Source organism: Cyanistes caeruleus, chromosome 4 (genome assembly GCF_971803275.1).
Source record: "Cyanistes caeruleus chromosome 4, bCyaCae1.hap1.1, whole genome shotgun sequence".
In the NCBI taxonomy this organism is placed as follows: Eukaryota; Metazoa; Chordata; class Aves; order Passeriformes; family Paridae; genus Cyanistes; species Cyanistes caeruleus.
In genome coordinates this window covers 52513509-52539925 of record NC_141704.1, presented here as the reverse complement: position 1 = coordinate 52539925, position 26417 = coordinate 52513509, and the positions used below count along the sequence as shown (strand labels likewise).

At 38.1% G+C, this 26417-nt stretch overlaps 1 protein-coding gene across 1 annotated transcript in view; it reads right to left on the bottom strand.

Moving 5' to 3' along the window:
• Nucleotides 1-1409: 1409 nt before the first annotated feature.
• NELL2 (neural EGFL like 2) overlaps nt 1410-26417 on the bottom strand; it is a 137199-nt gene continuing 112191 nt past the window's right edge. The window contains exons 16-20 of the mRNA XM_086884647.1: nt 17442-17582; nt 8363-8556; nt 7208-7384; nt 4866-5090; nt 1410-2215 (exon numbers count right to left, since the gene is read on the bottom strand). Coding sequence (XP_086740773.1) covers nt 2165-2215; nt 4866-5090; nt 7208-7384; nt 8363-8556; nt 17442-17582 — 788 coding nt within the window. The 3' untranslated portion in view covers nt 1410-2164. The remainder of the gene's footprint in view (nt 2216-4865; nt 5091-7207; nt 7385-8362; nt 8557-17441; nt 17583-26417) is intronic.

Below are 26417 nucleotides of genomic sequence, written 5' to 3'. Positions count from 1 at the left end.
TTCCTATTCTTGAATGAAATTGAAGTGCAGTTCTCAGAGGGTACACAACTTCTGCCAAACCATCTCTCAGAAACAGGCATGAAGCCGCTAATGAAATCCACTGGAGATGTGCCTCACAGTCTGAGGTGAAAACATGACCTCCTGACAATTACTACCAGGCAAGAAAACATTGCAGAGAAAGCAATTTTTTGGGGGAGGGGGGAGCTAACTCTCTTCTTTAAAAATTTTGATTGCAGCTTGCCAGGAATAGGACAAAACAGAAAAAAAACCCAAACCCTTAGATACCTGTTATTTATGGAATAGATGAGGTAAAGGTTTTACCTGGTCTAGAAATCTTCATAACTTTATTAGCACAATGTAAAATATCCATTTGAGTCTTCCCCCCTCCCCAAATTTTTAGTTTTATTGGACTTGTTTAGACTATTAGCATTAGCCTAGCATCTCTTGTATCCCCTAATCCAAAAACATCCAGTCCTCAGTAGACACTGAGGGTTCAAGCTCACATGGATACATGTGGTTGCGTGAGCTTCCTTTGATCTCCTGCACCACATGAAACTGAAATAGCATCTGTTTGCAGGAAATAATTCTGTTTTGTAAAACCACATACATGGACTTCCCTTATAACTCCATATCACACAGGAGCAATGTTAATGGAAGTTTTGCCTGCTCAGGTTTCACAACAATCTACTGAATCCCTCAGAGAGATGCCAAAGAGCAATAAGGCACTTTGAAAAGAATATGAGTACTAAAGTAGTATCAAAAGAATGCTGTCATCTTGGGCATCTTCCTCCTCTCCTGCTTTGTCTCCACTGTTCATGGTGCATTTTTTACAAATCCAGCCTCTTCAACCTGCAATTTGTAAGCATTGCTTTATTCTTTATTTCTCTTTGAGAATAACATAGCTTTGGTCACGAAGCCTCTTTGTTTACTGTCCCAACAGAACAGCAGTGACAATAGTGTTTGCATTTTGCAGTAATCCCCACGCATTAAGATACTTCACACAAACAGCAAAAAACAGCTGCAGAGCTTAGGGAAGACAAACCAACCCCTGGCAGCTGGAGAGAGGAGGAATTTGGAGAAGATCCCCTGTAAACCTGAACAGATCCAAGTCACACACAAATGGTCTCTACTGACTCTGTGTGACAGCACCCTGCTGGTACACAGGATCTGATCTTTAGGCATGTGAACTCGCTGTTTAATCCACTGCAATGACAAATTACTTACGTGTATCTTAACAAAGGTAAGACACGGTAGGCACAAGGCTGTGCTGGGCATGAGCTCCCAGATGTAGAGGAGCTAGATGGGCAACACTTCACCTGTATTGTCCACATTCCCAGAATACTGGCAAAGAAGTAACAGTACACATGAAAATTAAGTTCTTGAAAAGGAAAGATGGCACAAACAGAAACTTAAGGTAAGAGAAATATTTATTTAAATTTGCACAAGAACGAGCTTATACTGAACAAAGTCAATCAAGAAATAATAGTAAGTGCAGAAAAACAAGGAAATATTGATGACTTTTCCCATCAGAAAACATTAAGAAGCCATGCCTGTGCATCACGGGTTTTCTTTTTTTTTGGGTTTTTTTTCTTGTTTTGTTTTTTTGTTTTTTACAATAACTTCCATCTTTTTTTTTTTTTTCAGCGCACATACTGTACATATCACATCTTAGCTGCTAGGTTCATTATTCCTGAAGGCTTCATCCTTTTACTCAAACATCTGCTAAGGTCTGCAGTAAGCAATCAAACACATTTGTGCAGTTCCAAATATGATTAGGTAAATCTGCTGCATCTGGTCAAGCGCTGGACTCTCAAAGCTTTGCAAGACCCTGTAAGAGCTCCTAGTTGATTTTAGATCTTGACATCATTATGTACAGCATTACAATGTGTCACTTTACACTAACCTAAACATTCTGCACAAGGATGCCAGACAGACAAATAGCCAGAAGACTTGGGCCTAACCTTATACAAAGGTTTACATCTGAGTTTGAGTCCCATAAATTTCACTCTGATTCAGGTAACCAAGTTCATCCCATATCTGCACTTCAGACAGACAAAACCAACCTAATTTTGTTTTAATTTTGAACAATTTTTGGTCTAAAGGTCTATTTCTGTGAAGGAAAATTCATTACGCAGAAACTGCTTGTGAGAGATAGTTGTTGGTGTCACAGTTCCTGAAGGCACTGTGGATCCACTGAGCAACAGACATGGCCATTCTAAAGGATGGAAAAACAGAAAGAAAAATTGAAACAATTTAAATTTTATACAAAACAAGTAAATTTAACAAGCTCAACTGTTTGCAAAAACCCATCATATTTGAACATACAGACTTGTAAAATACAAAACATGCACAGACTTGGATCAGTCTCATGTCCTTATGTTGCCCGAGGGAACAGGTTATTATGATTCCTCTAATTGCTTGGCTTGTTGTGGTCTGTGTCCCAGAGCTACAACTCTCAAACTGAAAGAAGCTGGCATCAGTGGAAGGAATGCTCCCAACATAAAGGTATCAGGCATCTGCTCAAATACATAAAGCTGTTGAACAAGACAAGGCACTTGGGAGTTTAATTCAGATCAGGCAGAAGGGATTCTGGGTTTTATTTAGCCCTGAATGCTTCAATTTCATTCATCTTGGCTGTAACACCAGCAAACATTAATCCATAAACTTTTTCCAAATAGTCCAGACATTCTTATGAGAATACTAAGGGCAATTAAAGGAACAGATTGCCTATGGACATCATTAAAATACGGCAGAAATCATTTCTGCATCTCTGCTACTTCTTAAGTCTAATCCTCCAATGCAAATAAAAAATGAGTATTATTTATAAATTAGTCCAAATACATCCAATTGACTAAACCAACAGGACTTATTAAAACCAAGGTCTGAATAATTCAAGCATTTTCTTTCACTCCTTCTGTTACAGAAGGTTATAATCCTACTCTTCACCTTCTTTCCTTGGGATTAGAATTGTTTTTGTGGCTAAATATGCTTTAGCTGATGCCCAGGTTTCTAAATTCTTAAAGGATTTGTTTGAACCTATTTTGCTATAGCTTGTTTAGAGAGGCTTAGACTGGGGCTTTGATCTTCCCTGAGAAGCTTTACAAGAGAGGAGTGGGGTGACCCAGGGCGAAGGAGAAGGAGCACTATACTAGCTGGGCACACCACTACCCTGATCTGGAGGGAGTGGGCTGCTTGCACGCAGAACTGCAATATTAAAATGCTGGCAATACCAGCAGATAGTGTATTTCAAAATGAACACTGCTCTGTAAAGAGAATTGAACAAGATTTGGGCTTGTTTAGGGATGAAGTGGTTTTGTTAGGCAGTCACACCTGAGTCATTAAAATTATGGAGCTTGGCAGAGTATCTGCTTTAATCCTCGCTATGTTCACAAGGCAGCAATGGATTTGATCAGTCTGTGTACGTGTTTACACTGAATACAAATTAGTCAATGCTTAAGGTTCAGTCTTTGCTTAACACAAAAGGCCAGATGGGAGGAGCACTTAGGTGGCCATGATCAGAACTGATACATGCCTTCTGCACTGCCACTGATTAGCAGCACAACAGGAGCACACTTCCCATCACTTAGTCTCAAATGTGCTTTAGGGAGGAACCACACACAACAATTTCTTTCACAGATGGGAACCAGATGCATAAGAACCTTAGCAACTTGCCTGAGCAAAAAAGTAACTTCTAGCATTGGAGCTGGTGTATTGCACCAGCTACAGACCCCAAAAGTACAGCTTTCTGCCTGCAAGCCTGTTTTAACATCCTTTTGGCAGCAGCTGGCTTTCTAACCATTAGCCAGTCTGTCAGATCACAGCATTTTGTTCTATCCACTGACCCATTCTGCCATCAAGACAAATGCTGACACTTGCTTGGTGCATACCATTGCCCTTGAAAAAGCACCATGCCTCGAGAGCAGCACCTATTGCACACTGTATTGAGTCAGGCAAAGTAGAGGAGGGAGGTGATGCCTGATCACACACAATTCTCACAGAAGAAGGTGTTGAAGATAGATTTTTTTTTTTTTAATGCACACCTTTTCAATTAATTAATTTTACCATGTATTGGAGTTTTGGAAGCATCCTGCTTGGGAAGAACACAGAATAAAGCCCAAAACCAACTATGAATTTCAGTAATAAAGAACTATGCATGAATCCTGCTCTCTCTCCTTGGCTGCTGTAGAAGCACATATTGTCACTATTCACTATTGGGTGGCAAAAGACACAATTCACTTAATGATCTTATTTTGAATAGAAACATTTATGTTAAGCTCTTTTTGTTTTTCATCCTCAAAAAGAGAAGCCAGAATTCACATATGCCAATAGCCATTAATTTTTCTCCTCAGACAATCAATTACTTTGAGTACAAATAGTGTTCTAAACATGTTAATTTTTAAGTACAAAAGCTATGTAACCATATAACTAGTCCTCTTATTCTGAAAACTATTACTATTTTCAAAAAGCAATTCAATCAGTTCCAGGAATACTATAGTATCACACTGAAAAATTTCTTGTGCAAAATTTAGGCTTACCTAGCCAAATGTGTATGTTTCCAAGATAGCATGGAGCTTGGAGCTCCATGTTTAAACTCTAATTGAGCTCTCCTGGTGGAAAAACATGTCCACAGCACTCTGCAGCATGGGCTGCTGTCCTGCTTCTGATCTGCTAGCACATCAAACCATGCTTCTAGCACTTGCAAGAGTACAGTTAACTGAGCTTAACACTTCTACTGTCATCTCTGCTGCTTTAAAACAAGCGTAGGCACCAACTGTTCACTGACCAGACTCAGAGCATGAATATTTATGTGCCACAGAACAAGCTGGGAAGAAGCATCTCAGCTTCATCTTTATAACCTTTATTACCTTGCACTGGCAGAGGGTGCACTCTGTGCCATGTTTAATCCACGAGGATCCAGTGAAGCGGATGACATTGGTCTCATCCAGACATGTTTTAGTGATGTCGTTGCGGATGGTGTCGGCTTGGCAGGGGTCAGTGACACAGCGAGGGCAGCACTCGTTCTCGGGGAGGATGCTGAATTCACAGTCCACCTCTGGGCATGGCAAGGGCCAGCAGTCAACTTCTCCTTGCTGTTTTCAGAAAGAACAAGATATTATTATTAGCTCTTATTTTGTTCCTCACCCATTCCTCTGAATCAGCATTATGGTTCCTAGCTGGCTACTTCTTCCCATCTGGTGCTGTTCAGAATTCAGCACAGAAAACACTGACATTCACTGACTGTGGGATGCACAGCAGATCAGGTGGTTTTTTCTGCATGCCATTCAGGAAGTATATTAGATTTAACTTAGCTCAGTACACTTTCCATCAAGCTGCAGCTGAAAATTCTCCATAAAATCATGCAGGATTGTGGCCTTTCCTTGTGAGACCCTGCTTCTGCAGAGAATATAAGTTGCAACATGACTGCAAAAGTGCCAAAATCTCCAGTTTCTTACTCACAATTTGGACTGTTGGCTTGCCATAGAAAGCCCTCAAATTTATATTTGCCATGATGACAAATGCATTGGCTGGATTAAGGGTGTCAAGCCACCAGCCGCCCAGTGCAATGGGGAACACCAGCCCATTTTCAATGAGAGGATCTCCACCCACTTACCATCCATTTGGGATACACCAGAATACCTGAAGTTCCAAATTTTATCACACTTTCTGCATGATGGGTTTAGTACAGTCAGGGTAAAAAGAGGTCCAAGCAGAGACTTGTGCTGGGTCAGCATATCCTTAGGGGAAGTTACTTTATGCCTGAACACAAATCTAAAGATGTTTAATGAATCATATAAATTACTAGAAGCTGGAGTCAGCTTCCCTTCACTCTGGACAAAGGCCAAAGTTGCAGATCTATTGGTCAAAGACTTCACAGAAGTCAATAATGCACTTTTTTTTTTTTTTTTGGAGCAGGTCAGTCTCTGACTTCCAATTTATTCAGAGTTCCAATTTATTCATTTGAGCATTTAATAGTCTGGATTTAAGAGTGGCAAAAAGAACAGCATTTAGCCCTAGGAAATCAGTTTATTCACAAAAAATATATCTAAGAGTTTGAGAATGAGGAGTGCACTATCTCCAAAGCAGAAGATAAAAAAAAAATCACAGACACTTGTATTAGTTCCAAATTTCCTCCACTTGTTGCAGAAAGTATTGTGAAGTTAGTCTTTTAAAAAAATCTCATCTAGATCTATTTTCTTCTTGAACTGTGTGATGGTAAGAATGACAGTGATCTTTTAACCCAGTCACTCATCTTGATACTTCAATCTATTTTTTGCAGTGATGGACAGTATAAGGAGTAGACAATACTTTGTCACTCCAAAAAATCCATGATCACTGAAAGAAGGCCAACATTTGCTACAGAAGATTTGCAGCTTTGAAAAAGAGAAACATCTATTGAGATCCTAAACTGTAGGTTGGTTATTTTTTCATTTTTAAGAAATTTAATGAAGTACATGGTAATTTATTTCATTGGATTTTGGCAGTGCTAACACTGAAAGCATAGTCTACAGGAATGGGCCTCTGGCTGTTATTCATGATATCCTGACAAGCCAAAGCTGCTACATGGACCAGCCTTTATATTTGGAGATAACTTGTGATAGTTGTTTTTATCCCGGGATTTTCTCTGTCACAGACACTTCATGAGCAGCATTATGCAGAATACTTTTTGCTTAGACTCCAATGCCTAAGAGAAAGATACATGCCTAGGAAAAAGATGACAAGCTTTAACAGATGTGAGGTTTTTTCAAACTTCATTTCACTGTTTTGAAAAATGCAAAAAGTCTTATTATTTTTCTGTTACTCAAAATGTCTGAATGAATAATTAAGTTTTAGTTTACCAGCATCCTTGAAATTATCAGCTGTGATAATAAACACATATTTAGAATTTCCTTATAGAGCTCCATCAGTCTCTGAATAAGTGAACACGAGTGTTGCTCTTTAGGTGCCATATCCAAATGACCTCCACTCTGCTGAAACCACCTTCATGATTAAGTAATTTATATTATGTCTATTGTGTCAAAACACATTTTTGACAGAAACTGTACAATACTGACAAAAATCCAGGAAAACCAGATTTTAATTATACATGTTCTTCAGGGAAAATTAAGTGGATGCTAATGCATGAAAATGAAACTATTCACAGATCAGCATATCTCATATAATTTTTCCCTCCTGCATTTTTCTCTGCTGCTGTAATCAGGAACCTTACCAGACAGCGGCACTGCTGACAGTTCTGTATCCAGGAATCACCACTGTTATAGGAAAGCTCCCCGCTCTGATGTAAACATTGACTGCTGAGCCTCGGGTCACACTCAGGACAGCAGAAGAGGTCAACAGTGGGATTTTGGCAGTCACAGACCATTCGCCGGCACATCACATATCCATTCTGATTTTAGAAGAGACACACACAGCAATGGCAGAAATTTGCACAACTCTAGCCACACTTCAGCCAAAATTTTATTTATTACCGTGAGTCCAAGTCATTAGCAACTCACAAGTTTTCCACTACACAGTTTCTTTGTCAAAATACAATTCAAACCAGGCCAGAAACCCCAATACACACTCAATAAGAACCATAAAGTTCCCCTTTATCCACATCCTCCATTCAACCAATCTCAAGGCAACTCTCCCCTGACGTGGTGAAACCCAAGGCATCTTTCCCAAGGGTTAGATTTTAATGGATTGCACTAAGTTTGTAAGTCTCATATAGATGTTTGATGAATCTTGCCTTAAACTTCATAGAATATCAGGGTTTCTTTGAATACAAGATTGGAGAGTGTCGAGGAAGATTAACCCCTCTGTTCTGTAATTATTCACAGATAGGTGATCTGAAATTAAACCATGTGCACTAAAGTTGAGCTGCTGAAATGCTCAGGATATTGGCAGCAGTGCTTTGGTCCTTCATATCTCCGTCACCATTTAGCTTGGGACCAAACTTCCCACAGCAAACATTTGAGAAAGTTAAACTGAATTATTCTGCAGACACAGAACCTACTTCTATTTATACCCACCTGCTAGAGATACTGGCGTCAGTCTCCAGCCCCAATAGGTGTCTAGACAGCTTATTTGCATGAAAATGCTGTTACTCCCACCCAGAGAACACAGGTGGCGTCTCGGCTAATGAAAAAGTGCTATCATCTTTCTCCCAGTATCATATAATAAACTTCCAATGAATATTTTACTCATGCTGATTGGAGAGAGAAGCTATCTTCAAAACCCTGTGTAATGTATGATTTTATTTCTGCAGCTCCACACATACACCTCTGAGAAGGCAGCTAAAACAGGAATTTTACTTGAATCCTGATGCTCTGCCCTTCATCCCTACCACCAACTTGCAGGTGCAGCTACTTCCATTTGTACTGACCTGGCACGAGCAGACAGAGCATCTGTCATTCTCCAGCACCCAAATCTGACCATTGTGCTTGATTTTGCCTTCATGGATACAGTCTCCAGTGCAGTTCTTGCCATGAGGACATCGACAGTCATAGCCACCATCCAAGTTAAAGCAAACAGTGTCATTGGCACAGCTGTGCCTTCCAGTTCCACATTCATCAATGTCTGCAAAAACACGCCAAGGAACGCTCTTAGACCGCATTCAATTAACAAAAATGTTCTTGTGGCAGTCAATATAAATGATTCTTAGCCATTAAGGCCTTCAGCTGAAAATTAATTTGTACTTCACCAGAATGGGGAGAGCTTAAAAATTCACAAAAAGTATTTTAAAAGTCACATCAGCTTTTTTTGATCATGTTTCGACCTGACATTTTGAGTTTTGCTAAGTGGATGCTATTGAGTATGGTAGATAGAATGAAGAAACCACAAGAAACATGAGAGAAAGAATATTTCTTAGCTCCCTAAAGAGCCTTGGTTTGTGGTAACCATACATGAGACATGTTATGTGAGACAAGTTAGGAAACTTGTTCTTAAAACCTTTTGCTGGTTCTGTGTAGCATATTTGAGTTCACTCGATGAGAATTTAATGTGAAAGGTGATGCCTGACCTGTAATCTCATTTAAGTATGCTTTAAATTTCATCATTTATTAGAATGTTAAAACTAGAATATTTTAAATATTTAAGTTGCAGTGACAGCTATAGCTCTTGTGCCTAGAACAGAAAATGAAGAAAACAAATTCATGTCTCCAGTGAATAAAAGTAAATGACTTTGAAACAAATAGATCCAAAAGAATTAAAAAGTACTTTAAAGGCCTACTTCATCAAGGTACACACAAGTGTTTTGCAGACAAGCTAGCAGCACACATTGCCTTTTAATAGAATAGTCTTTATTTAGCTTTTTTAGCTGTTCAAATGGAGAAAAATGATTGTTCAAACAAACTTCAAAGGGGCATGAAGTAAATGGATATATGCAATAAAAAGTGCAAAACAGAATAAAGACTAGAACTACAGTGATTGTAAATATTGAGATATTGAGTTCAACTCTAAATACAATTTCTCAACAGTATGGTCCAAGTTCTTGATTAAAGTTCATTAAAAATATTATTGTTATAATTAAATGTCCACCAGAGGAGTGAGATAAAATAAGCAATATGGTCATGCATGTATCTTTCAACACCAGCATGAAATCAAATAAAAGAAACCACTCAGCTTTAGGTTCATCAATGGAAATGAAACCTCCAATCCACCTCAAGCACATTCAGTTTAAAGCAAAATAATTCAATTACCATTTCAATTCCAAGTGTGGCTATGGTCAAAAATCCAAAAAAGTTAATAAATTTCTATGAACACGAATTGAGATGAAAAACAGCAGTGAAATTATTAGAACCTCATTTTACAAATCATCAGCATTTTGGGTTTCCTTAAATACTTTGTTCAGTAGTATCACCATAAAAAGAATTGCAAAATTACTAGGGCTTATGGGAAGATTGAGGGAAATATCATTTGAGAAGAAATGAAGACATGGATTGCTCATCTCTAAAAGAACATCAGCAAGAAGGGATATAAACAAAAAAATAATGAATACTTCAAAGAAGACATGTTGAGAACTTTTTTCTCCATATTGGCTAACACACGAGAAAAGGGACAGTGAATTGAACTGAATGACAACAAATTTATGCCTGATAAAAGGAAATAACTTTTCATAAAATGCATAAACAAACTGCAACACTCACTGCTATGGAATCCTAAGAGGCAAAGAACAGTTGCATAGCCAAAAGTGCATAAAGCTAGGAAGAATACTCAATTTTCTGTGCTAACAGATTTTGGGAGACAGATTACGTTTCATATATTAGAGCCCAGGGTTCACTTATTTATGTATCTGATAATCCAGAACAGGCAAATCATATCAGATCTCTACATCTTCTACCTCATTGCCCTCTGAGGCACCTGGAGGCAGTCACTGTTGATACAGGGCAGAAGATAACTGGGACCATGAGCCTAATTCAGTGTGGCTGAGCGGCTGAACATCACTGGCACATCAGACAGGGAAACCCACCCCAACAGTCAGGGTACATAACCAGGGGTACAGGTGGCTCTGCAGAGCCTGTCCAGACTCTGAGCTTGAAGGTTTTCAGAAGAGGAGTTAACAGGAATGGTTTGAGTGATGCCAGTTAGGCCAGAGAAGAAGGATGGAAGAGCTGCTCTCTCCTTCCTATATTTTCTCTTAAATCCAGCTGGAAAGTAATATAATCTGGACATTTAAAATTAAGGTATAGCTGTTCTTAAATCATGCAATAACAAGAAAAGACACAAATTCTGTTTAAATATAATGATTCTGATTAACAGCAAGATTATCTTTATTATCAAAGTAACTTTTAATAAATTACTTTCCAAAACTTTTATTGTTTAGAACACTCTTTACTTTTTGAAAGTACATAACTTTCATACAGCTGTCATAAATTTAAAATGTCACTTCTCAGCAACCTAGATACTTAACAGAAGGCAGACACACTTAATAACTGGATGAAATTCAGCTGTCATGTAAATAAGAAAGGTCTCCTTTAAACAACAAATGGTGATCCTATAAACACTGACTCTGCTTTCGGCACATATATACCAGTCTATCTCACAATTTTCCCATGAGAAAAAGGCTTCTGAGGTTTATTTTTTAACAGAGTTACAGTAACTGAAAATAATGGGGGTTTCATCATTGACTCTGGTATTGAGCTGAGTTTATCTGGCATTGAGAACTTCTGGAAATTCCCAATCTTGTTTTTTTCAGTTGTTCGATTCATGAAAATAAATGTTCTGGATAGGACAATTTAAATATCCCTAGTCACAGAAGGAGCTATTTACATTTTGATTCTAACCTAATCAGAAACAGCAGTGTGTTTATGATGCAGCAAGAGAAATACCAACTTTCCATGCATGAAACTCTCATCTGCATTATTCATCCACATCAAACTTCAGGCATTATCAGCTAAGAATTTGCACACAAATCATCCATACCAAGCAAAATTTTTTTTTTTTTTTTTTTTTTTTTTACTTTAGACTTTTAATAGATGGTGAATCATGTTACTGAAATTGTGTTTACAGCCATAATCAGCTGTGGACAAGGGATACTGGGTGCTGCATCTTTCGTGTTTGTAAAGGGAAGATGGAAAGGGTAGAGATTGCATATTCCACTATATCCAGCCACAGAGCCATTTTATTGCTGTTTCCCATGCTGTTAACAGAACATACATACAAACAACCCCCACCCCTCTCCCAAAAGAAACCAAAACCAAAATAACCCCCAAAGAGTCCCCCCACAAACCACTGAAAAACAAATGGTTCACTTCAGGCTATTTACAACACACTGCTTAAGAACCCAGCAGCTTGAATGAGGCAGCAAAAAATGGTCAGGTTGTCAGAGTGGAGACTGTCCCAAGGAAGTTCCACAAGAATATGTGCCAGAATGTGTGCTGCCCAATATACTTAGTCACCTGGAGAAATGGATGAACAGTGCAATGAGTAGCACTGTTGATAATAAAGTGTTAAACCCAAATATTTAAAGTGAAATATAGAAGTATTGTGTGATATTGACTGAGCAAACAATAATATGTCAGATGAGATTCCATTGAAAATTGCATGGGGAAATAGTGGTTCAAAAATCATCAGTCTTTTGGATGTATTCTGAGAAGATCTTGGAATTACTGTATATAGCTCTTAAAAAGTAGCTGAATTATACAGACAAAAGCCTCACAAGTGGCAGATGCAAAAATTCACCATAAACTCACAAGGAACACAAAAAAGGCACAATTAGAAAACAAACAAAAAGCTGTGCACACCTTGCTAGGAAGTGACAAAAGGCTCAGAGACCCGCAGTGATATAGGTGATGGAAAGTTGCAGCTGTCTGTCCTCTGATGAACTAAGATGAGAAGACACTGATAAAGTCCTAAAGGATCTGCCTGAGATCAGAATAATTCTGGTTTTGGTTAGACTTTCATCTTTGTAAAGAAAAGATGAACATTTTTGTCACTGAGAAATATCAGAAGAGATGGTTTGGGAGGGTGGAGAGTTCCTCTGCTCTGAAGCAACTGCAGTTTCTCAGTTACCTTTGCTCTGAGGAATAGCACTAGCTCAGCAAGGTAAAAGTACCAGGACACCTGAGTACTTTTTGGCTTAAGGCAAAAAAGGAAGGAGTGCATTTGCTAGGGAACCCAAGATTGTCTGAGAAGAAAGTTCTATTTCTGTTTTTTTCTGTCCTGAGTAGATCTATTGACTGGTGTAATCATTCTTCAAAGAGCAAGTGAATTGTAAATAATTTATTTGTGAGTTCCTGTAAGCCACCTGTGAGAGTGCTTACCAGATGTGAAAGATGAAGAGCTGAGACTTCAGATGTTGGTAACATCAGCTTGACAGAAATGTTGTTTCCCTATACAGTAAATGTGTTCAAATTGCTGTATTATAAAATATAGTGGTCAAGTTTCTGTTTTATCAATCCTTTCTTTTATAAAAAGACAAGAAACTCTGATAATTTTGTGTCCTTCTCCCACTCCAGAATATTTAAATAGTAATGTGTCTCCATATCTGCCTTCTGTTTGGTGATGCTTAAGTTGGGCTCCCAAATTTAATACTGAAGCTTTAATGCCTATAGTTCTATTCTAAGTCACTTTATTTACCTTTACTTAATTTTAAGACCTTTAATTATCATGAATAAAAGCAAAAGGATTTTGATGGAGCTTTGGGAATGCTAGTGAGGTTTCCTGCTGAAAAGTAGTGATTTTTTATCTCCTGTTTCCCTTAAATGCTATCAGAAACAAAGCTTATGATAAACATTCAGTGTGGGACTCGAAACTGACAGTGGCTTTTCAATTCCAAGAAAGCACTCATGTACTCTCTTGTACTAGTTAAAATACTGGATGCAGTGTGAGATAAATTGAGACATCCTGACAGCCAGCAATTCTGCCTTCCAGATCCAGAGACATAGATGTTGGAGCGACTGTTTCGGACTTCACTCAGTCAGTCAGGCTGGGGAGCATACTGAGGCTTGTAATATGCCTCCATCCCTCATTATCCTGGATTGTTGAAAACAGACTTCAAGCCGAGCCTCAGCCTCTGTGCTCTCAGGCAGGCTGCTCTGTCACACAGAGAAGTAAGTGATTCTAATTCTGGAAGCAGGACGGCAGAAAAAAAATATAAGATACCTCAGAACAGAAAACCTAAATGGGAGTTCACATATGGATAAATCCTCACAACCAAAAAAGATTCTTTTATGAATTGGGCATTCTGGATTTAACTATCCAAATCTTTTATTTGCATCTGTCTCATTTAAAGAATGCAGTACCTGCTGAGATTGAAGGTAAATTGGTCTCATATTCTTCACTAACAACAGCTGGTACCTGACAGGTACTCTTGGTAAGTCCTAAGGGGCTGCCTTAATTAGGTGAGCTTTCTTTGGATCTGGATGTGTGCCAAATGTCCAACAACTGATGAGGCATAACCTGCACTATTCTGGTATGAACCGATATAGCCTACCTCTTCAGCTGATTATGGAAGCTTTGAGACATTGCAAAGGACAAATTCAAAGGAACCAGAATGTTACAAAGAACTGCAGGGCAAACATTAATGGGGCCTGAACTTTCTTATTTTAGGATTTTGCCCTGAGTTGTTCTAGTTTTTTTACTGCAATGAAGCCTGAGGATGCAATATCTGCTCCCTTAGCCCAGCTCTCTTTATGAAATGGTACATTAAGAGACAACCTTCAGTACCAATAAGACAGTTTAAAGAAACTATAAAAAAAAGCTGTTGGGGACGAAGAGGAAGATACCAGTTAATATATCATACTGAATGCTATATTTTCATATCTAAAGTTTAAAACTTCCCAAAGCCATACAGTCTCAAGGACTACATGGCTGATATTTCACTTTTGCTGGAAATACAATGAGGCATAACATAATTATATTTCCAAGGGAAAAACAGCAAGTGCTGCTAAGAGGTTGAAGCCCTACAGCTGCATTTCCCATGATTTCTCTCAGTAATTTTTATAGACACCATAGGTCTACCTAGGGGTATAATGTGAAGCAAAACTATTAACAAAGGGATCTCTAGGTCTTCCATTGCCTGTAGGTACAATAAAATAGGATTATGAATTTTTGCATTCAAGTACATTTGTCAAAATACTCAAAATTCTCAGTTGTGCCAAAGAAGCAGCAGTAGCCAAGGTCAATAGATGTGTAAAATAGGCAATTCAGTAAGTATTATTTCATTATCAAGCACTGACAAAGTCTAGTGTCACCAAGGAGCCCAGTTCTAGGGAGGACTATTTAGTGTGATGTCCGAAGAGGGGTAGGTGCAGCTTTGGAATTCTGTTAAAATACGGCTTTTAAGGAAATGCTTCTGTGCATCTGTGATTTTAACACAGAGGTGTTTCCATGTGGATTTTTAAAGTCGGAGGCTTTGCTGAAGGAAACAAAGAACTGATTACACTATCACTGAAATGCTCTATGTGGTATTATCAGCACATGTCCAAGGGACACAAACAGACCCAGATTTGAGAACGACAATGTAGAACAATCAAGAAAGAAAGCCTAAATCCACACTTCCTTGGCTTTTACAGTTTTTTTACCTCAAAGAAGGAACTTACTTCAAAGCAAATAAAACTTATAAAAGATGAGTCAAGTCAAGCCTACTATGCACTCTATATAAAACACTACTTTGAAGTAGTTTGCATTGTTCCTTCTACAGCTCTGCAAGATGAAACACTTGCACAGGACAGAAAGTTTCAGAAGATGCTGGTCCTGGATAGAGTTGAAAGTGAGAATTGGAGAACCACGATTTGAAATTTGAGATTAGTATAGCCTGGAAGCTGCTGCCCTGTTAAAGTGACTGTCTAAAAGACCTTCCATCAACAGCTCAATCTAATCTCATCTAACCAGGGGTTACTGAAGAACTATCTAAAGCAATCCATTTTATTTTGTCTTTAAACCCAATAGGGAAATCTCTTACAGTGGGAAGATCTGACAGCAGAGAAGACGATTGCTTCTGCACTGCTGTGTTCTGCTACTGCAAGTTCAACTTTCCACACTGCAATGGATTTTAGGCTGTCTCTTCACACCATTTCTGGTTTTATTTTTATCTGAGACAACATGTCACAAGCTCCAATCCAATAAAAAGCGATGCAGTAAAACTAACCAAATATCTAACCTTCCTCCCAATCGAGGCCAGGCTGGATGGGGTCCTGAGCAACCTGGTCTAGCGGGATGTGTCCCTGCCCAGGGGGGTTGGAACTACGTGATCTTTAAGGTACCTTCCAATCCAAGCCCTTCTATGATTCTGTGATCTCAAGTTGCTGAGGATTCCAATGTTTGGAGCTGCAATCAATCAAACTGAAAGTGTTCCGCTGTTAGTCATTAGGTTTATCAGCAATGAAGATAGTTTCCTGGCATCTGTGATTTAATTCTAATTACTTGTTATCCTCTGTGTACGTTTAATAAAGAGCTGCTGGCTCTTTGTAGAAAAGGTCAAAACAGTCTAATAATTGCCACTCTGTATACATGTAGCAATCCTCACATTTCTTTTCCCTTGGCTTTTCATTTGTTTAGAAATTCCTGCTTAATTGATACTTGTTTGCACACATCTTAACACAGTCACTTTGCATCATGTATCTCTCCTGAGACAAATCACTATCTTTAACTACGAGGCAAATGTTATACTGACACTGAAGATAAAACTTGGGATATTGAGAATATTTCCATAAATGCCTGGCTGGAGTATTTATTCCCTGTACCATGAGTGATAGAAGTGCAATGTTATAATCACAAGGACAGCTTATTCTTTGCACCTTCCTGTCCTAACTCCTGGCCAGCTAACACTGACATTTAGCTAGTTCTTGACAAAGAAACCTCAACTTATGAAAGCAGTGGTTGCCTTAAATTGCTGATTCCTCCTGGGAATACAGGCTTTCAGCTGTGATGAAAATGTGTTGAAATTAAGTATTGATGATGGGTATACCAGAAAGGTCATTCTCACTCCTGGAGAACTGTCTGTGTGTCTGCCTTAAAGAAATTAATTCAAGTGCTTCCCTTTGGGACCAATGGAGCCCACCAATGTGAGTTTAAACAGCAATAAGAAAGCTTACACTGTGAGCACTGAATATTTCAGCACTCAGAGAAACAAGGGAGAAAAGGTGATAATTTTGCCCTGAGAGTTCCACAGGAAAAAAAAAAAAAAAAAAAAAAAAAAGACTAGTTTGTTCTGTTATTTAAGAGAAGCATGAAATGTCTTAAGAGCGCTGAATTCCACACTAAGAAATCTGCTTCTGAAAAATAATTGTGTTCTTATTATTCTGCTGTTCCCTCTAACATCATTGATGAACACAGAAAACCTTTCGATCTCCTTGTCCCCCTTGTCACTCTCTTGTGCCCTACACCTTGTGCCAGCCCTGTGGCTACTGAGCTTCCTAGCTTGTAATGCAAGCTGGCAAACTGCAGCCTTCTAGAAGCAGTTAGCCATTACACAGGAGAAACACCACACTCTTAACCAAGGTATAGGTAAGGGTCTCAGGGATGCATAATCATGTTTTGCAATGGGAAATATTTTTATCATTAACTATTTCAGTGTACAAGGAAAACAAGGTGGAGGAAATGAGGTCTGGATTGAGGCCCATTTCTAGGTACAAAGAGTCTGACATATAAACAGATTACTGTGGAGTGACAGATTACAGTGCATGCTATCAGCCCATGGGAAATCACTTATGCAAGGGACAAGCACAGAAGCAGATGTAGGGCCAGAGAAACTGCATTTTAATCACAGTGCCTGACTTTATGTATTATGTTAGTAAAGCACAGAAATGCTCTACTAATGCTGTACATTGTAGGAATATTCATACTTTATTTTCTTTTGCCTTTGATGATGATGCTTATTTAGACTAATTCTTTTGGGTCAAGGTTTGAATTTCACTGCAGTTTTCAAGCCAATGCTTGACCAGTACAATCTGAAACACTAGACATTTTCTGGACACTTTCATATGAACCATAACAGTACCCCACCTTTTTTAAACACTGACCTTCACAGGATTCTCCACTTGGTGAAAACATCCCATTGTCATGGTAGCCATCTCTGCATTCACAGTGGTACCACCCAGGCAGGTTAATGCAGTTGGCACGGCTGTCGCACTGAACAAAGCCATCCGAGCACTCATCAATGTCTGTTTATTTAGAAAAACAAAACAGGAAACAATTCACACAGAGGAAATTGCTATATTCATCCAAGGAAAGAACAATATCCCTGGTGTTTCTGGGTTTCACAGAATTATTTTCATTGCTGACACTTGAATTTGCAGAATTTATTGAAGTTTTGAACTGTTTCTATACAAGTACTTGGGTAATGATTTTGGGTCTAACAGCAGCAGAGAATTTAGCAAACTCTTAAACAGATTGTTAAATTGGGATTAACAATCCAGATAATGGGTTGCTAATTCATTAGCAATTTGAATTGCTAATCCCAATTTACTGCCTACAAATTAACAACTCATTTTGTCACAATAAATGACAGGTAATCTGACATCTGTTTACACTGCCCATAATATGAAGAAAAGAATTAGCTCAGTTCATACAATAAGATGTTAACCCTTTGGGTAGTGCTGGCTGCCTGATAAAATAAAGATTTTTTTTCTAGGGGTATATAAAAATATTAAATATTTACCCTGGTCCTTGCTTATGCTTTTGGTGACACCAACTTTGGGTTGGAAGGGCTTATCTATCCTGTGGAGTTGCTGTTGATTTATACCAGCACCTCTGAATCTCAACATAGGTGACTGCAGGCTCCTCTCTAATCATCAAAAAAAAAACTGGGTTTCGAAACAAATACTTAAATCATGAGGGTGAAACACAACACATTCTCCCTCTCCTGGAAGTTGCTTTGGAAAGTGTGTCTCTTAAATTAACAACTTCCACTGCCTAAACTTTACAATAACGATTTATCATAGAATCAAATTTTGATACTCTCACTAGATCCAAAATCCACCAACGTATGTTCTAAAAACACCCGAACTCACAGATTTAGCAGAGATGCAGAGAATTTTGTGACATGTTCATTTCCAGTGCCTCCAGGTACACAGTAAGCTGTACTAAAGGATAGGTCACAGAATATGAGTGCTGCCAACAGTTAGGGAATACCAGGAGTATGGAGCCAAGCAGGAGCTAAACTGAGTTGTTCCCTGTCAGATTCATGCCTTATCACTGTGTCTTATTCCAGAAGTAGCATACCTACCTGAGCATAAGCTGACTGAGAGGTGCTAGTAGGACCAACCAACACAAAGACATGTGCAAACTGCCTTCAGAAACAAAAAGCTCTAATCACCCTCCACCATGAGTTTGAACAATGAATAAACTCCCAGTGTACTGGCCACAGCTAGGATTCAACCTTTCTTTAAAGGCTGTATCTTTAAAACTAAGAAATGAAGTAACAGATTGAGACTCAAACTCTTGAAGTACATCAGCAGTTGACCTAGTATCCTCTACAATGCAGATATGAAGGAGAGGTGTGATGTGACCAATGAGATACATGTGAAATATGTCAAAATTCTGCCCACAGTCCCTGCTACCTCATGAACTTCTATGTCATTTACTATTTTCATAGGAGAAAGTGTAAACTGTCTAAGAAAAAAAAAACCTGTGAGCTACAATAAAGTAATGAATCTCTTTTCTTAGAATAATAATGTGTGGCTAGATAGACATACTCTTGTCAAGTATTTTGTGAAAGCTTGTCAAACACAAACTTTATAAAACCCTGAGATTTCTTTATATGAGAACACTTTGCTCCACATTTGAAGGTAATAGAAATATTAGTGTGTAGGGGACACCTGCATAAACAGCAGTCACCCACATTTGCTTTTGAGTTGCATTTTTTTCAATACATGTCAGGGGGTATGTGGGATGTGCTCTGGGTATTTTATCTACATGCCATATAATAGTTTTAAAAATTTCTTTGGAATAACTGTACAACTGTTTCATGAGTGTTCTGGTTTTTAAAAGCTTTACAGATCCTTCAAAAAATCTCATTAGAAATTTTTGCTATCATGCATTAGTCTGATTTTCTATCAACAGTATCTCTAAACAGGCACCCCTGATGCACATTATCAGTATTTATGATGATAAAAATTACCAATATTCCTGCTGCAGTATTGCAGCAAGTGTATATTTTGCTGCTTTGTGCACCACAAATTAAGTCATAAGTCTCTATCGGTTTAAAACAGAATTTTCAACTCCACAATGAATTCCAAGATAATCATCTGAGTAGCTGTGCTGCAGGACTGAGAAATGCCAAACCTTTACAATCTTCCACTGCTCAGTGTGCTTCTTTCTAAATCAGTATGAACTCTGGCCTTTTTCTTGTGAGCAGCCAGGAGCCAGTGGGACCTCAGAGATGTTTGAGAGATCAGAGGAAGATCAATGAAAATTATGTTACAGTAGTGAGAAAAGGTTGGCTTGCAGTCTGTGTCTTATCTACTGCTACTCGCTCAGAAAGCCACAGATTACTCGTGAAAAAGGCAAAGAAAAGAAGAAAGGACTGCAAGCTGGCAGTTCTCTTACCACTGGGGAATATGCTGCCTGGCAGACAGCTGGCCAGGCAGAGCAGAAGTGACCACCCTAAACATTTGGGGTCACCTGGTCAGTGCAACAGAACTTGTTGGGTTTGGCTAAAGCTCAAACCCCAGAGAACCAATAGTGCATGTCCACTCAGAGCCTGAAAGAGAAGAGCTGCTGTAAAGACTCGATGTCACTCTTCATACCGGTTACTTAATAACATTGCATTAAGACACTGGATGGCATGCGCTTCTTTGGGAAAGTGGAATGGATTTACTGGTGATGAGCTGGAGAAACAAGCATTATTTAGGTCAAAGTAACAGATATGATGTAAAGAAAGCCTGTGTTCCTCTCTTCAGAAGAATTTATTTGTGAATCTATAAGCCTTGTAAGTGTAAGCGCAGTATCGCACGCACAAGCGGAATGCATTCAGATGAACTCATTGATTATTCAGGAAAAACAAGCCGTGAATGTCACATCAGTATTGGTAAAGTGACAGCAAAAGCAGCTTCTCTGTATTTATTTCCAAACTCGCTGATGAATCTGTTACACAAGAAGTATTACTTGGGATTAAACGCTTTATCCGACATCAGTAAACAGAGAAACACATTCTTCTGGTTTTGTTATGACTGCATGCAAAGTTGGATGTTACATAAGAAAGCCTTCCATCGTAAGCATGTATGGAAGCATGCCACAGGTCTTGAAGAGTGTCTTACTCCCCACAGATTGTTTGCCACTGCATTGGAACCATTGCTGCATCCACGCTGAATAAGCCATTACTCCTTTCAGGATTTTGCAGCAAAGAAAAGAAATCCAAAACACTTCTTACCACTAGCTTTTTGGGCAAATAATATGTTAAACAAATGCCAGCATTTTTCAGAATATAGATGTTCCTTACACAAAGAATTTTGTTTTAATTCTCACAGCTAATGCTGATTATTAATTCTAGTAGAAACATGCTCTGTAATTGAACAAAATATGACTATTGCAACTCTGTTAAACAAGAAAACGCAGCAGAAACATGTCTCACAAAGCAAAAGCACCAATTTCACGGAAAATTTTCTTGACATTTGGATAAAAAGATTTCTGTTTTCAAACAGGCGTAGCATGGCTCAGGAAGTGCTGAAAAAGTATCTACAACTGAAATTATCTTATTAGTATGGGAAAAGCAGACAGAAATAATTTTCCCCTGTCCTATGGTGAAAGCTTCTTCGATGAATCACCTTGCAGCTGCTCAGTGAGAGGTATGAGCTGACAAGAGAAGAAAAAACTGATTGAAGTTTTGCTTGCCCACTGGCTATGGTGTATCAGTGGGCTTTATAGAATATTAACAGCGATAATGAAGTCCTGTTTGATGCTGAACCAGGAAAGAATGGAAGATGAAATATTACTCTATAAAACAAGGTTAGCAAAAGGCTTTATATTTTCACTTATACCAGTAAGCCTTTCTTAATTCCATATTTTTTTACCCATTTTTCAACTCAAAATTTTAATTTTTTTTTTTTTGCTGAGGCCTCACTCTAATAAAGTAGACACATAATCAGAGGCATTTTGAAAGTAAGAGCTGTATATGCCTAGTTCCCCCTGACATGAAAAAACCTTGCTTTCCCAAATACCTTCCTTATACCTCAGGATCACTCATTTCCTTAACCGTGGCAACAGTTTTAGCTATTATACCCTTTTCTCTTGGGAACATTGAGAAAACTCTGCTCCCTGAAGAGTAAAATAAGATCATTAGCAAATTATCCACTGGTACAAAAAGAAGAAAAAGAGAACAAGCTCCCTGATTCATATTATTAGAGAATTTCTGTATAATAAGTCTTACTGAAGACTGAAAGTGGTATAAAATTGCCAATTAGAAAGATAGCAGTTCTCTTTCATCCTACAACAGGACCAAGCTCTAATGTAATCAAGCTGCACTCAACAAAAACCATGGTGTGGGGGAGGGGTTGCTACCATTTTATATTACTCATTTCAAGACTTAAATGTTAATCATTTGTTAAACCAAATCCTCTCTTAGAAAAGCCTGCATTCACAAACTTAGAGAGACACAGAGCACAACACCTAAAATATTTTCTGTCATAAACTGCTTTAACCAGGTCAATACAAACCAAAGTCCTTGCTTGTCAAGAAGTCAACACCACAGACTGGGAGCTGAGAATACTTAGAACTTAGTTGTCTCCACACTGGAAGTTTTTCTGTGACAGAAAAGCTAGCTAAGACTAGTTGGCTAGGTAAAACTGCCAATTAATAGAGACTCCCAATTGCAGTAATCTGTCCCAGTGTTAACTGGGTTTTATCACTGGAAATGGTCACAGAGATTAATGAGCGGACATCTTCCAAAATGCTCAGTCACTCATGACTCAGGCCAAATTTGAGATCTCATTTCAATGGCAACATCCTTTCCAGCCTAATGCTAACCTTCTGAGCCATCCACATCCCAGCCCCATATGCAGTATAAATAAAGTCCAAACAACTGAAGGAAATAATTTCAGAAACAGATTACTGAAGAAAGGTTTAGGAGACTTTGAAGCTGCTTAAAGAGATAAATCTTCAATGTTTGGGGTTTTTTTGATGGGTACATTTGGAACAGTCAGACTCTGATATGCCTTTGCATATGTCAATACACTTTCAAGGATAATATGTCTGGCTTGTATGTAAAAGGTCATGTTTCAACTGTTCAGATTTGTGCTCAGATAACAGAATATACAGTAGGATTAAGATGATGTCTGGGTTATCTAATTTTAGTAAATACATATGGAAGAGGAAAAGACCTTATTCAGTAAGACTAAATGAAAGTGCACTGTACTATGTGAAGAATTTGCTATCAATGACTCAGTTTTCTTGACTAGCCTTGAGAAGGATTAATCTCTACTGCAAATTCTAGAGTCCCATCTCTTGCACTTAAGAACCAAAAAGTGTCTGTGTTGGTTTTCATGCAGCAACAGATTTCTGATATGATGATACTTGAGAAGATTCTTCTGTTCAACCAGATCTTTGATTTAAGATCTTATGCAAAAAACAGGTCAAGGTGGAGAAATGTAAGATCCTGAAAGAAGTTCAATATACTGGAGCTATCTTACTGTTAAAACAAAAGATAAGCTTTTGGGATTTCCATCCCACTACATTCTCATATACCATATGTATATAAATATCATAAAGAGGAATAAAACCCTCAAAAATATAGTGGCTAAGAAAGCTGACACAATACAGGAAGATATCAGTTATACCAGAAAATCTAAATTGTTTGGGATGACTTTTAAATCTATTTTGTAAAGTTTGATCAGCTCCCTTTTTTTTCCTAACACTGTGCCTGACTCCAAAAATAATTTTCTTCCTTTGTCAATCACAGTCCTGGAGCCTGATTTTGTTTACAGTCTCACTCTGATTTGTCATCTTCAAGGAACTCTTTAAATATATGATATCATATCTTGAGTACTGGGGCATTCTTTTCATTGTATGGGTTCTGACATCAGAGTTGTCATTAAAGCATAGAATATTCTTGATTTTAATATAATTTCACCCCAACATTTTATTCAGTTACAAGTTTAAATCATAAAGTGCAAGATTATAGATGGTCCACGGGATGCAGCAAGGAGAGGAGTCACCCACAGTTCTATCCCACTATAACACAGTTCCATTAGCAAAAGAACTTTGTCTACACTGCACTAGAAATACCAGTTATCTCAGATACAGCTTTTAGAGAAGACCATGGCACTAACTCTCCATGCTCCCTTGGATAATGAATTAGGCCCATTTTTTGGGGGAAAAAAAAAAAAAAGTATTTGGAATGTCCTTGGAGTTGCTGCTGTTATCTCAGCCCCTCCTAGATCTAGTAGAACTTCTGGTTAAGTCATCTTATAATTGCTTCGACAGGTGGAGTCAGTGCTGCAGATGACATGTTCTTCACTAAAAATTTCCAACTGTCATGTTGCATGAAAAAATAGCTACAATTATAACAGGTCTTTTTTTTTTCCTTTTTAATCCCAGCAAGACCATGATTGCAGTTTATAAAGTACCCTGTCCATGGAAAACTAATTTAGTTACATTAATGAAAAGGAAGCAAAATGTGATTGAGAATGTAATACAGAATTATAGTTCATTAATTCTTCAAGTATGTAATTTTCCAGACTCCTGATCCCCCATTGATTTCTGCACACCCCCATAGGTCCTGCTAAATGCCAGCAAAAAGAAATTCAATCGTGTTGGTATTTCATGTGTGGCAGTGGCAGTGCTCCAAAATTAGATAGAAACATTATCAAAGGGAATTTTCCACTGACTGCTTCACCATGTGGCCCTGCTAGAAATTCTTTGTTGTCAAAAGCTGATCAATCACAGATCACACCAATAATTGAAACTATGCCTCCAATTGCACACCCAATATCATCAAAGGAAAGGGTATTTGTAGCAATTGAAATTCAGAGCACCTAATTGGCCATGATGAACTAGGTGCATCCATGAATACTGTAAAATATTTTTCAGCTCTATTGTTTGACACTGGTTATGCCAATCCTCATTAGAAAGGCTAATTAGGAGGAATTGGGCCTCTATTTGTAGCTGTTGACAGAGGTGGTTTTGATTTCATTGTGTTCATCATTCTCAGTACAGCATCTCATGTTATCTGTAACACATGCTTGTTTCCTCATTAGCCCTATCTTGAAAACAAAAAGTACTTATTTTCTCCAAGATTGCAAAACCACTTTTATACCTTGAAATACATTGACATACCTGTTTCAGGTATGTTTTATCATCTCAGAGTTACATCGCTCCATCTGCACATGAGAAACAGGACTAACACACTTGTGGCTAGCCGCTACAGATGAATAAGGGTTCTAAAAAAAAAGGGAACTAATTTGAAAAGAGAAGAGCTGGTTTTGCCAAATTGTTACCTCTTTTCCAGTGGGCGTGAAGGAAGCCTTGCACAGTGTAGTGACAAAAGATCTTGAATTTCCTCAAGTGAGGAGTCAAGTCAGTCATAATCATGAGTTAGGATGTTTACACACATGAAAGACTGATGCAACCAGAATATTCTCAAGTCAGCTCTGTTAAGAATTGCAGTAAATTTCCAAGCATTTAGTTCAGAGGTAAGTCATGGAAAGGAAACAAAAGAGCCCTCAAAGCAACTCAAATGCAGTTTAAGGAGCTAGGAATTGTTTTTGACACCCTGATTTGAGCTTGGTCTCCTGCTATAGTCCTCTACTCTTTGGCCAGGGTATAGTATATGTGTGCTAAAGTTTAAAACATTCTTATCTATATTTTCTTACCAGTGGCTTCTTACCAGGACTCTTAGTCCATAGATAAATAATTTGCATTGCTACTCCTGAACTGTCAAATCATGTAGAGATTGTACAAAATTTTGTGCTGAAGCACAAAAAAAGGAAAAAAAAAAACCCCCACACATCATTCTTTCATGCTACAGCTGACAACAACTCATCAAGAAAACAATAAATATTCTCAAAATAAATATGAAAAAGCTGTAGAAGCAGCTTGAAACTAAATCACTATTCCTTTGCTTGGGCTATAAACATATCATTGGCATGATATGTGCAGAGACGGCAGACATCCTCATGTTGACAGCAAAAGGAAGAGCTCCACAGGGATACAGGACAATGATTGGCAGTGTTAGAGATTTTAATTCCACTAATAGTTGAACGACTCATAATTCATGAGGGAGCTTACAGTGAGTGATGAAGGTCATCCCTATCTCACTTATATAACAGAAGAAAATTCTATTATAATGCTGCCCAGCTGCATTATTCACATTCTATTTATAGCCCACTGTATTTTAAGAATGTAGCTGAAACTTTAGTTTTCATGTTTAATAAAGGACTTTTTTCCCCATTGCAAATAATAGCTAAATAGTGGATGCATTTTGATGTCTTTTACAAATAACAAGAAAATTCGGTCTCCTTAGAGTTCTTTTGTAGTATTCTCTCTTCCCTGGTTTCTTTCTCCCCCTTTTTATTTTTTTCCTTAAGCTGCTACATATAGGATTGTAGTTTTGCAACAAGCTAAAGAAAGATATAAAGAGAAAAAGATAAGTACCAGTACATGACTCTTCAGCAAAGAAAAAATATTTTGTGATTTAAAACCGATGACACTGAGGGAGGAAAGAAATTATATGTACCCAAGAAACTGTGTCAGGCAAGGAAAATGGAGAAAAAGACACAGAAGGATGAAGCTGCAAGGCATCTTTAGCTCTGAAACTGAAAGGATGAGGTAAGTAGGGTTCTTGCCTACATCCAGAATGCACACTAAATTCAACATGGACATTTTTTGCTTAAATTCTGTCAAATACTTTCTTTGTGAATAATTATAAATAAAAATGTAAAGCAAAGTAAAACAAGTAAACGTTCCAAGCTTCTAAAGTCACCAGTCTTTGTCTCACTGCTATTTTTGAGCTTATTTTTCATATGAAAAAATTCAGGTGACAACAGGGAGAATGACCTCCCTTT